The 13,747-nt window shown below is 37.9% G+C and overlaps 1 protein-coding gene across 1 annotated transcript in view; it reads left to right on the top strand.

The window, feature by feature from the left end:
* LOC148939286 (acid-sensing ion channel 2-like) overlaps positions 1 to 13,382 on the top strand; it is a 66,870-nt gene extending 53,488 nt beyond the window's left edge. Inside the window, exons 8-9 of the mRNA XM_089106833.1 lie at positions 7,564 to 7,760; positions 13,164 to 13,382. Of these exons, the coding sequence (XP_088962959.1) occupies positions 7,564 to 7,760; positions 13,164 to 13,382 (416 nt within the window). The remainder of the gene's footprint in view (positions 1 to 7,563; positions 7,761 to 13,163) is intronic.
* The last annotated feature ends 365 nt before the right edge of the window (positions 13,383 to 13,747 follow it).

Raw genomic sequence — 13,747 nt, 5'->3', positions numbered from 1 at the left:
ATTCAAGTTTTAGGAGTTATGACCTATTTAATTTTTTACTATGGGGCGTGATCGTCTCTTACTAGGTTGCTAGCTACCGCTGCGACCCGGATTACGAAATTACATAGTGGATTAACACATTTTACGGAATACCGGTTTTTGAAGATTATATTTTTTCAAGAACTCTTCTAATTAAAGAATAATTTTTTCAAATGTAATTGACCTAGTTTGCACATTCAGATATGAACAATTTTTTATTTGTTGTCATCTATGTCATTCTTTATTTTCCTGTTCTCATAGTCGTAGTTTGCTCTCTTTGGATTGCCTTGTTGCTTTCGCCGATTGGCATCCTTGTTACTTCGAGGAAAATAGAAACTGAAGTTCATACGGCGGGCCATGTCCGTTTCTTTGGCATCCTTCTTTATGAAAATTTATCTTTTAAGCACCATATTTATTTGATTCAAATGAAATTATACAGAAGCCTTGATATTCTATTAGCTCGAACGTATTTTTTCCTTGGCCAATTTTGAGAATCGTCTTTGACAGTTTGATTTAGTTGTATGTTTAATTCAGTTGTATGACCCACTTTGCATTCCTTTCTTAAACCACACTCTAACACTTGTAATAGATCCATAAATATTATCCAGGTGAAAAATGTTCAGCACCTAAACCGTTACTGGATGTTGAAAAGCTTTATATTCTTTCCTGTGTATCCTTCAGTTTTTCACAGCTCCACTGCGATCTTCTCAGGTCTCTTTGATTTACTTCATCCTCTGTATCTGATTGGTCAAATTATCAGCTCCGTAGCTCTCAGAATATTGAAATTCTGCATACCTCAACAATAAGATCGTATTTCAATCCTTTAGTTGCGCGTCAAATTATATAGAGTGCCCTTCCTGATTCGGCTCGAGAATGCTATTCGTTTGACACCTTAAAAGGGCTTGAAAAAGAAATTTAGAATATTAAGAATTTTCGGCCATTGATCGCCGGTCCAATTTCTGCCGAGTGGTCAGATATAATTGTTATAAGCTGCTGAATTCTTCCCTCTTCCTCTCTCTTTCCCTCTATTTTTTGTAGTGTTTTTTTTAAATTTTATTTGGTATTTTTTATTGAACATTTTATAAAAATGACAAATTTATCTCTCCCCACCCTAGGTTTTGACAGAGACATTTTGTCCCCTCTCCCTTACATTTATTTGAAGTGACACCACAGTGTACGTGAACTGATTTTAACCTAGAAAGGGTGCTTTGCGTCCTGTTTTTTTTTGTTTTTGTTTTTTACTATTGAAAAGTTAATATCTAAATAGTACGCTGTGTGGATTTTCCCGGTCCTTTGAAGGCCATGTAGCCTTTGAGGAGATCCATGCAGCTATATTTGTTAATGTTTTTTTTGTAAAAAAAGAGTCTCACGCTCGTTTTTTTCTGAATTATTCAGCATTTAGTGCTTTTGTGTATTTTCATCCTCTAAGAGGGAAGATAGGTTCTTGATGCTATCTCCGTTTAGGATATAATGGTGATTCAAACTGTTTAAGCTGTTTCCAATTTTAATGCATTTAAGCTGTTTCCAATTTTAGATAAAATATAAGGTTTATCTATCTCTTATATTCCTCCACGAATCATTTATTTATTCACCCGTTTAAAATTTTGCTTCCTGCAAATTAAATAGATTTTTCATTATTTGCCAATTAGTGTTGTAAATATTTTGCTTAGGTATCAATAAACTTTACTTTTGGTTAAAATAGATTCAAAACGAAAATAGTGACAAAAACAAAATTTTAAAAGAATCAAAATAAATTGAAAGTCACGAATGTATTTACTCTTTTTTTGTTTCTTTTGTAAACTTGATTAACACTTTAATTTTTGCTTATGTTGGGACAAATAAAGAAAATAAAACACAACCGGCAAATAAATGTTGAAATAAAAGTGTAAGTGACACTCTAGCCTATAGATGGCCTTAAAGCCACTGTATTGGTGGTAATTTCTGTTCGTCATAAATTTGGTTTGTTTATTCATTTTGATTTTAGCTCGCTGTAGATTTCTTTTCTTAATTCATAGTTATTCCTGTTCATTTTAACCCTTTGATGGCTGAATATGAAATCGAGAAAAAAAATATACTTTGTTTTTTTTTCTAGCTTAATAGGGCTCTGTGATAAGGTTGCAAAGAAGAAAAATAATTTATTTCAAATATCTATTTCACATGGAATATGACTCTTTTAAGGCTCATCAGCTAAATAATGAAACTGTCCTCTCAATAATTTATGTTTTGAAACAGTTCTTGTCTTTTGTGAGGCAAAGGTGTACGTTGTGTTTCAGACACTTGACAAAAGTTTAGGCGTGTTTTGCACAGGACTTACATCTCTGTTGTTCTTCGACCATCTTGGGCCAGTTGACAAAGCTATCTTAGTGAACACTGGAACTAGGAACGCTATCACTCCTCATTTTTTCTGGGGTCGGGAAGTAACCGGAGACCCACTTGGCGGTCTCCCTTCCCTCATTTCAGGCACAATTAATCTCTCAGTAGCCAGTCTGCAATGTCAGCAGAAAAGCGAACAAGCAGCAGAGACTTCTCGGCATTCCTATAATGATTATAAGGCAACCAAGCATTTGCCACACTCACGTCCAGAAAGTAGTAAATAAGACGGATGTACCATTTCTGCCCCCCATAAACTTGTTATATTCTTTGACGACATGAGGTCCAGTCACGTCGATTTGAGCCTGTTTCTCTGTGTCCTATCGTTTGCATTGATCAGTGGGGTCAGGCCCGGCGTATGATGAAATGAGATGAAAGGCTTATTGTCGTACCACTTCGTCATGACAATGCTAGAATGTTGCTCGCTTCGCCGATCAACCGATCCCCTTCCCGGCTTTCTTATGTTTTGGTCTTCTTCTAGAGCTGGGAGTTTTGCTTTCCGCATTTGGTCTATTCTCACTGTCACAACTGACCCAATTCCCATTTGCTGAAGATTTTCTACGAGATGAGAGCCGCTGTAAAAGTTATCAAAGAAAATCTTGAAGCTTTGGTTCTTCGGAAGATTTTCAACCAGATGAAGCACCGCATCTGCGCCAAAAACCAAGATCAGACCCAATGGTGGTTTTTTTTCCGCTATAGACTTTGAAATCATACACTATACCCCTAGCTCTGGCTTTCGTGAATATTTTCATTCCCCACTTGTGGGGCTTGTGTTTTATATACTGTTTTAAACTGAGACAACCTTTGAATGGGACCATTTGCTCATCTACGGATTAACGTTCTTCGTTTGGAATTTCTCACATATTCTCCCGCAGCCTATCATATAACCGTCGCAACTTGAAGGGGGGGGGTCGTATCCTCTGTTCCCCTTCGTGATTGCTTTGGAGCTGTCATTAACTCGAAATAAATATTGTATCTTCTTGAAACGGTCACTTGCCATGGTGTCAGCGACTAGAGGAATTTTCTGGCAGGCAGAACTCAGAGGATGAAAGTAGATGGCCACACTAGCAAAGTTGTGACAAAAGTATCTAGTGGTATTACACTAGGCAGCGTCATTGGGCCCATGCTCTTCAATATTCTTGCAAATGACCTGCCTGACAATATTTACTCAGATATCGCACTCTATGCTGACAATACAAAGCTTTTTAGACCTACCAAATGCCCAAATGAAATTCAAGAACTGCAGACTGACTTGAACAAGATAGCGATTGGATGAGGACGTTGGAAATGGAGGTCATCACAAACAAAAGCTCCCACCTCTGCCTTGGACCACAGAATTTCAAGTCGATCTATAGCTTTAACACCAGTCTAATACCAAAAACATCTTTTGAGTGGGACCTTGGAGTAATAATAAACACTGAGCTAAAATTCACAAGCCACTACAAATCCGTGGTGAGAAAAGCTTCGAAAGTAGTTGGACTTATTCGTAGAAACTTCACCTTAATCAATCTTAAGTTTTTTTCAACTCTATTCAAGTCTCTTGTTCGGCCTATCATTGAATATGGACACACGGCAATAAGACCGCACCTTCAAAAAGACATTGATGCACTTAAGAAAATTTAGCGAAGAGCAACAAAATCTATACCAAGACCAAGAGGCCTATTCTACTGTGAAGGATTGGAAAAGCTGCCACTTCCTAACATCTCCTATAGACTCCTCCAAGGTGAATTAATTGAAAATTTCAAGCTATCTCACCAGCACACAATAATATTGGACCAGAGGAAATACTCTTCTTCGACACAAACTATCTGCGAAGAAACAACTTTAAGCTAAAACAAAACACTTTCAATAAAGAAGTTTGAAGGTGGGCCTTCTCAAACCGAGTAAATAGGAATGGAACAAACTCCCCCAAAAAGTGGTTATGACTGACTCTACTAACTATTTCAAGAATAGTATTGACACGTTTTTTAGTGAAAGTAAATTTTATAGAGGTGAAAGCCTTTTTTTGCAGCATATTATTATTATTATTATCATTATTAGTATTATTATAGCGTTTAGCTGTTTCCCAGTGCATCGTCATATTTGACATTTTCACAATGCCCATAAGCAGATGAATCCTAAGGAACTGTTCCATTTCTTTAAATTTGTATTTCAGCTCCAAGCCTTTCTATTGTAAGGCATATAGGGTTGTCTCTTCTACAAGACTGCTTGCGATGACCGAATCGAAAAAGTTCTGGAAGTAGGCAATTGGAGTCACCAAGAAAGAGTCGGAACTTGAAACGTGTCCTTCCCAACTGTCGTCTCTACCAGTACTGGAGCTTTCTTCCAGATTCGTCTCTGGTCTGCCGAAGAGCTTGATGTAACGTCTGCCTCAGCTTCAGCTCGAAGTACTTTCGCGGACTTCATGTGCAACTTGGCTCTTCCACAGAAGGGCAGATCATATTCGTCGTCGCTGTCTTCGCAGCAGTCGCCATCTTCTTCTTCAGCTGGTTTTCTGAGAGGAAGAGGTCTCTTTCATTCTTGGACACCTCCAAATCCAGTTCAGACAGTTTGCCGTCTGGCTCCAAGACATAGGATACTGCACTGATAAGGTCTATTCTCCCTAGTCGTCCTTCGTGCCTTATCCTCAGCACTTTTTGCAGACTTTTTTCAGTCCCTTCCGTAGCCTCCTTGATATATAAAGAAGTTGACGATTCAATATCTGGAATAGATTCATGTTTTAGAATAGCAAAAATAGAAGCAAATAAAAACACATAGCAGATTCTAACTGAAGCACAGCTATATTATACGGGCCTTTTCAGAAAATTGCTCTTGCACTTTACCTTCCCTGTGGCGGATGGGTCTTATATGACTAATAGACAAAAAGCTCGTGCCAAGATACAAGAGTGAAAAATATGATGAAAGACAAAACAGACTTAATCTTTAACATTAACGGACGTCACAATATATTTTTTCTCTAAGCATACGGCAGAAACTTTCACTCTATCTGAGTTCCATTTATTTCATTTAGCGGAATGAAGAAATTTCCACTTCATCAACTTCAGTCCTGTCCAAAAATCGTTAGATGACTCATAAGGGGAAAAGTAATACATCATTCGATATCTCTCTTCTCCTAGATTCCAAATATTTACAAAGACTTTGTCATTTTGACCAACCAGAAGCATGCATTTGCCGAAACTCGTAGTGAGCCTTAAAAGAGTCATCAGCCATGATAGGGTTAAATTTGACCTACCATATCTTACTTGTACTTACTTGTGGCGGGAATCAGGCGTTTCCACCTCGCCCGGCATCGATGATCTTGGAGACCTTCTTGGACCATGTTGAGCGATCTTCTGCCAGCTGCTCTGCAAAAGTAAGCCACTGAGTTGACCATCTGTGTACGAACTTTCCGAACCCCCTGATAGATTCAAGGTCTGATTTAGCCAGGTTCCACCAGTTTTTCCGCTGTCCTCCTTGGTGTCTCTTCCATGAGCTAATAGGCTCGACTAGAAGTATTTGGCGAGGCAAGTATTCTGGCGGCTTCCGTAAAACATGGCCCAACCATTTCAAACGGTGTTCTTTAATAGTGAGCGCAACATCTCTCTGAATATTGCACATTCGACGTAGATCCGTGCTGGAGATACGGTCACGCAGCTGTATTCTGAGAATTCTTCGCAGACAAGTATACTCAAACACCTTCAGCGTATTCTCATGCTGTAGTTTTACCGACCATGTTTCGCATCCGTAAAGGAGAACGGTGCGGACTAGTGCCAGGTAGATTCGAACTTTCGTTCGGACACTGACTTCGCGGCGATTCCATAAGGGTTTCCGAAGGGATGCAAAGACTGTCTGCGCTTTCTGTATTCTCTGTTGGATATCAGCGTCGGAGGATCCGTCAATACATATTTGGGAGCCTAAGTATGTGAAACAGTTGACTTTTTCCAGTTGAACTTGATTGACAGTTAGTGTGAATGGTCCTGTGTCGTGGTTAATTGCCATGAATTTCGTTTTCTCTGTGCTGACTTTCAAGCCGATCAGGTCTGCCCAGGCCACCACGTTGTCAAGCATGTTTTGAGCTTCTACGGGTTCTGACAGGAGGCCAACATCATCCGCATAATCGAGGTTAGTCAGTGAGAGATTCTGTCCGATCTGAACTCCTGGATAGGACGACAGTGCATTTTCAAGCAACCAATCGACGCAATAATTGAACAGAGTCGGAGAGAGGACACACCCTTGTTTTACTCCGAACTCAACCAGGAATTCTTTAGTTTCTTCACCATAGACTCAAACTCGGCTCACTGACGCGTCATAGTATGCCTTCATCAGTTCAACAAACTTCAGCGGCATTCCGTCATTCTCTAGGATCTTCCAAAGTTTCTGGCGAGTGACAGAGTCGAAGGCGGCAATGAAGTCCAGGAACATCAAGATCAGGGGTAGATTGTACCTTTCAAACTGCTAGATAATGAGGCGAAAAACGAAGATATTATCAGTACAGCCTCTACCTGGCCGAAAGCCGGCTTGATTTTCTCGGGTTCTTTCCTCCCGTGCCCCTTTGAAGCGGTTCAAGAGTATGATCCCGAATATTTTGACCGCAATGTCTATAAGACTTATTCCGCGGTAATTTTTGCATTCGGTTTTATCTCCTTTCTTATAGAAAGGGAGAATGACTGATGTATTCCAATCTTTTGGTAAAGAATTGGTCCTCCACACTTCTTCGAGAATACCATGGAGCTGTTCAGTAGTGACCTCAGGGCATTCTTTGTACACTTCCAGGGGAGGCCGTCTTCACCTGGGGCTTTGTGGTTCTTCTGGGTCTTGATCACTTTTAGTATTTTGGCTCTGGTTGGTGTGTCCAGCTCGACGTTATAGGGTTCTTTAGAGACGGCAGGTGGGAAAACAACAGGAGCAGATGACGGGGATGGGTTTAGGAGGATCTGAAAGAGATCCTACCATCTTACTAAGCGCTCCTTCTGACAACTGATGACTCCTTCTGACAACTTACCATATCACGTTATTCCTGCCCCTTTCACGTTTTAGCATCGCTCTTTGCTTTTCCTTGAACACCTCTTTTTATGCAACACATTCTTCTTTGAATTAATATTACCATTGTCAGAATCTCTCTCTACATTGGTTTTTTGAAGTTACCTCTGGACTCTTTGAGTCCCCTGATCTTTTTGAAATTTTTTTCCACTCTAGGAGTACAAGGAAACTATTGCTCATCTCCAGAGTCATATAGTAAAGCTGCTTTAGCTGCTGACAATCTACTCTTCTTTGGTGAGTGGTCCAGCTCCAACTGTTCCTGCGCTAGACAATGTAACCAAAACTATTTTTTACCTTATACTGAAACAAGCGTTATTGAGAATAAGCTTGGAAGACTAAGAGTATTTTTTCAGGTGAGTTAGGGCAGACCTAAAAGTGGGTCTTTATTCTCTCACTTATTATTGCTGTGAAATTAACACAGATTAGTAGTATCCCTTTGATGAACCCTATTGGAGAATGTTTAGCCACTTATTTACTTTCTTTTATTCTTATTCTCTTTTGACACTCTATTTGCAGATTAAGTAACCACAATATTTTCTTATATATATTCTGTGTGATTGTGTTCCACTTGGTTTTAACGCTTATCAATGATGACCCAGCCCGTCTTTCAGACATGCTCTGAATCGTGTTGGCTTTTGGCCGTTTTTCCAAGCAGATTTTTTTTATTTAAATTAGTCTATTGCCATTTTCGTGTTTCCATGGATATTACATCACATTTTCCTGCTTTTGTCAGAAATAGTTTAGCTTATTTTCCAGTATACACTGACACCTAAATATAAACTTGATTTTGTTTATATGAATACTTCTTTTGGTGTTTCATTTTTTAAAGCGAAAAATATAACATAAGATATTAGTAGATGCTCTCCAAGTGCCAGTGTTGTAAAAGGTATACATAAAAATATAACATAAGATATTAGTAGATGCTCTCCAAGTGCCAGTGTTGTAAAAGGTATACATAAAAATATAACATAAGATATTAGTAGATGCTCTCCAAGTGCCAGTGTTGTCAAAGGTATACATAAAAAATGTCAAGCAGGTTTGATCATATTTAGAGGTTGTGTACTTCGATCAGTTCGAAAATTTGGCAAAAAATACGATTTTTTTCTAAATTCATTTCGTTAGTTAAGTTAAGCTATTAATGAAAATGTGCACTAACATCAATGATTATTAAGAAAGTCGAAACATGCGTTTGATTAATCAACTTGTAAATCAATCCTTTTTTTGTTCGCTTGGTGACGACTTTTTGTGATTCTCGACCATCTTCAACAAGAATTTTCTGATTGCTCTTCTTTAACCGATACGCTAAACTTTCTTATCAGACCAATTCCTCTTTTTGCATAATCCCTTACGACATTAAAGCCCCGCCTCAGATTGTTTAATAATGGTCATAAGAATTCTACACAATAGGAAACTTAACATGAATTGCGAGGATCAGATTTTGTCCAGTCTTTATTCATACATAAGATGATGAGGTCAGACCCCACTCTCTTTATCTTCATATTAATAGATACAAAACGATTAGACAATAAATCGGTTTTTTTTCTTAAGGTCCACTCACAATGAGAATTTACTAATACCAAGATTTCGCTAGTGCTAATTTAAACCAATGAAGTTTTCCGTAGAATTTTTTGATTGGCTGAAAAGTTCCACGGCTAATTCTGATGGGCTCAAGTTAGTGCTAGCTTATTACATTCGCATGTCAACCGGCACAGAGGTTGAGAAGGTGAGGAGGAGCATAATGAGCCTTGCTAGTAAATTTCTTGGGAGGGGGGGGGGGGGTTGTAAGCGCTACCGTGAGACTTCTTTTCAGCGATTTTATATGGTGATATTTCTGTTTTCTTATTTATATATTATGTTTCAATCTATTTAAACAAATGTATACAATTTATTTAAATATCAGAGAACCCAAGCTCCCATCTACAGACTCCAAGCTCCCATCTCCACAAATGGGGAATTTGAATTTTTATTTTTCGAGAAGGTGGATACCGGATTCGTGTTTATTTGTTCTTCTTCCAGGGGTGATCGCATTGAACCAATTGTCCTAGGAAATTGAAATACGGCTCCTTCCCTTTGAAATTAAAATTTTTAGTGTTCTTTTCGAGTAACCAAAAAAATATGCCACAGTAAAGAGTGTTTTTCCCGTTTTATAGTATCGAATTATAATTTTGACCCAAAGATGGCTAAGTTGTTATCGATTGAAAATTCTGAGGTAGCCATACGACTAAAATCACTGAAAAGCTATACACTAAGGTTCACGGTTTCAGAGGCAGTGAACCAAGTGGTACCAAATTCGTTCCTGGATAGTTGCGTGTGCGTGGTTCATCAAAATAAACAGTTAATATAAGCGCTTATTATAAAGTTTGATTTAACCTAGTTGATTCGAATCAGAGGGGGGTACCTAGCACCTCAAAAAAACTATTTTTACACTCAAATTTGCCAACCTTCTGTGAACGCTCTGATAGATATGGCAGATGATTTTGAGAGTAAAAATCAATCCCTAGCCTTCTTTCATTTGGACTATGCCTAAATATAGGTGTTGCAGTATGACAGCTTCATTCTTATTGCAGATTTTTTTTTTCTTTTTAACATAAAATAATAAATTACAAGTCCCGCATCATACCTTAGTGAGGTCTAAGCATGATGTGAAAAACGATCAAAAATTAAACTAAAAAAACAAGCTTTTTCAACTGATAGTAAGGAGCAACATTAAAATTTAAAACAAGAAAAGAAACTATTTTGTATACGAAGGGGGCTTTCCGGCTCTTGCGTTTCAGCAGTTATTTTTGAGGAATTGGGACAGAAAGTAAACGGGACAAAAAATAATCCATTGTCCATCCTTCATAATAACTGTGGCGTACTTATATATTACTGGGTACAATTTTGAGAAATATGAAGCAAATAAGTTTAGTTAAATAAGCATTTTAAAATAAACGGCAGAAACGTTTTTCGGCGATAAGAAGGATGGTATCTCCCTGCAGCCCCCTTATTTAACTTAGTCTAAACAAAGAGACATGAGAGATTAATTCCCCCCCCCCCAAATCCCTTTCCATGTATTCCTAAAGGCTCATGGAGAGTTAGATAGTTTGTGCAATAAAATGCCCTCCCACTCGTCCTTCACAATAGCTGATGCGCAATTATACATCACTGAACATAAGGCCCGTTTTTTAGCACTAAGATCTTACATCTTTCTGCAGAGATTATCATTTTTTAACTCATCTTTGTTCTAAGATCTTAAAGCTCACTGATGTTAGCAAAATGTGTGAAGACCGCCACTGTTCTGCCATATAGAACAATGATGAGAGAACTTTGATGATCTACTCATCATTGTTCTCAGACCGCTGATCAGAGCAGAATGATGAAAGACGTTTGCACAAAAACGACCAAAGATTAAAGATATTTTTTCAAAGATTTCACTTTTAAGCTTTTTCTGACAAAAGATGTATGATATTAGAACTTTGTTTAGTGAAAAAACGGCCCTATAGTCTGTTGAAAAATCAAGTGAATCAACTTACTTAAATAAAAATTAAAATAAATGTCTATATTAACCGTTTATTTTGTATGGACTACGTAACTCTTCAGAAACGAAAGCGCCAACGTCCGGTATTACTTCCTCGGCAACTGGAAGGCTCAATATATATATATTATTTTTAATGCTTTTAAATCAATTGGCTATCTCTAAATTTTCAATTGTTTCAACTTGGTCCTCTCTGATACAAAGTCAAAGTTTGGTGCCACAAAGTGGAAGCAAACGCCGCTTTCACGTGGTGCAATCTTTTTGGTTACTTCAAAAAAGCGCTTAAAATTTTGACTTCCGTTGGATTAGTCCCTCTACCGGTTCTCCTCTAGGACCCCTAGGTTCGACATGATCACCCTTAAAAAAAAAGGTATCCGAATATAGGAGCTTAAAACTTCTCCAGAAGGGTTTTCTTATATGCTGAATTCATTGGTGGGATTTTTATTAAGATCACTTGCTTATGTGGGGGTATTTCACCCCTTCCTTGAAAATTAATTAAAAAAACGTTTTCCACAAAATCAGTTTTTCAAAGAAACGTAAAGAACTCCATTAAACAAAAAATGAGCAAATCTAAAATCAAATAATCTACCAAGCGTGAACTACCCCACTTTAGACTTAGTAAATAAATGAACTCCCAAATAAATAGGAATTACAGTAAATAGCTAAGTAAGACTCAAAACAAGCAGAAATAAACACAATTTGGGCGCGAAACCCCTGTGTCTTCCCTAAGTCAGAATAAAATTTGCACTTTACTGAAAAAAATATAAATTTTTTTAATTTTATAACCTTAATAAATCAAACAATATTAACATTTTGATTACTAAATATCAATATATGTATATTAAACTGACAATGCACATTCATTTGTATTTTTTCAGTGAAGTGCAAATTTTGTTCTGGCCTTGGGAAGGCATGTTTTGAAGTTTCTACGACAACACCTTCTATAAAAACCTCATATGCCCAAAGGGCATAACTTAAAACCCTTGCCCTGAGGGTTGTGGGGGAGTGTCCTCCTTAAGAACATATTCTCTATCCGGAAATCAACTAGGGTGAACAAAATGGCTATCTCAAAATTTTGATCGAATGTGTTTGGGGGAATGATGGGCGTGGGGGGGGGGGCTAGTTGTCCTCTAGTCACTTTTGAATGTTAATCTGCGCACTCGAACTCCCAATTTCCAATCGAAGGACCCTCTTTTGAAGTTTCTACGACGACCTCTTCCATATGAAGTGCCCTGCTCTAAAGGAAAAAAAATAGTACATAGTACATTGTGCCAACATCATTCTTATATTCCCTCAGGGTATAACTTAAAACCCTTGCCCCGAAGGTTGGGGGGGAGTGTCGTCCTCAAAAGCATATTTTCTATCTGTAAATAAATTACGCTGAACAAAATGGCTATCTCAAAATTTTGATTGGATGTGTTTGAAGGAATGATGTGCGTGGGGGGGGGGGGGCTAGTTGCCCTCCAATCACTTTCGACTATTAAAAAGGGCACTCGAACTCTCAATTTCCAATCGAATGAGCCCTTTTTGAAGTTTCTACGACGAGCCCTTCCATATGAAGTGCCCTACTCTAAAGGAAAAAATAATACATAGTACATTGTGCCAACGTTCTTATATGCCCTCAGGGCATAACTTACAACCCTTGCCCCGAGGGTTGTGGGGGAGTGTCCTTCTCAAAAATCTATTTTCTATCTGGAGATCAACTACGTTAAACAAAATAGCTATCTCAGAGTTTTGATTGGATGTGTTTTGGGGGAATGATGGGCGTGGGGGGGGGCTAGTTGCCCTCCAATCACTTTCGACTATTGAAAAGGGCACTTGCCACCCAAATTTCCAATCAAATGAGCCCTTTTAGAAGTTTCTACGACAACTCCTTCGATACGATGTGCCCGGCTAAAAAAAACAAAAGAAAACATTGTGCCCACATCGCTCTTTACTTAGGCAGCACTAGCGCGCTGCCTTTGATCGGGGAAATTTTCTCAGTTTTGTAGCTTTTGATGTGCAAAACTAAACTTAGTGAATTTTATATATTTGGAATCAGCAAAAAAACCTTTTAATGTATTAATTTTTATTACACTTTATTTTTCAGAATTTCGGCTGCTATTGGGCTGAGTCACTCCTTATTTGTAGTTCATTACCACAAACTGTTTGAACAATAGAATGATTCCTCCTTTTTGCGATGTGGTCACAACATTTGAATGGAGACTGAAATTGCTAATTTACCATATTGATTTCATTTCAGGATTTGACTTTTGACGATATTAAAGAATCGATCTATTACACATCAATTCCCTTGCTTTGTGACATTGGCGGGTCTCTTGGCCTTCTTCTTGGTGCCTCCGTTTTAACATTTTTTGAAATTATTGAAGCTATTTCTGTTGCATTTTTTGTAAGTGGTAAGAGTATGACTGACAAAATTAAGAAAAAGAAATCTAGAAATAAAAATAGCTCCTATTCATGATTATAGATGACTTCTATGTAGGGAAATTTCGTAGATGCGAATGCTTTTCTCCGCGGGGCTACAAACCTTTTCTAGTTTTGCACGGCTTGAAGTATTAAAGTAATATTCTGCACCCCTTTTAGACTAGTCCCTTTTTTTTTACACAAGTCCACAAAATTTTTGTTGAAAAACTACTTTATAAATCATAACTGGACAGCTCAATGTTCTGTATAGCACCCTTTCCTGTAAATAGTACTTTAATGTGTAATTGTGTCGCTAGTTGCTTCAATTCATGAGCATGTACAGGGGACACATGTTTTCCTAAATCTGGAAGAGGGAATTTGTGGTTTTTTCAATGAAAATGCCAAAAAGGGAATTTTTTAAAG

This window comes from Artemia sp. Qi Xiang Cuo, chromosome 21, assembly GCF_049724085.1.
Source record: "Artemia sp. Qi Xiang Cuo chromosome 21, ASM4972408v1, whole genome shotgun sequence".
Taxonomy (NCBI): domain Eukaryota; kingdom Metazoa; phylum Arthropoda; class Branchiopoda; order Anostraca; family Artemiidae; genus Artemia; species Artemia sp. Qi Xiang Cuo.
The sequence above is the reverse complement of the archived record's forward strand: the minus strand, read 5'-3'. Positions and strand labels throughout refer to the sequence as shown.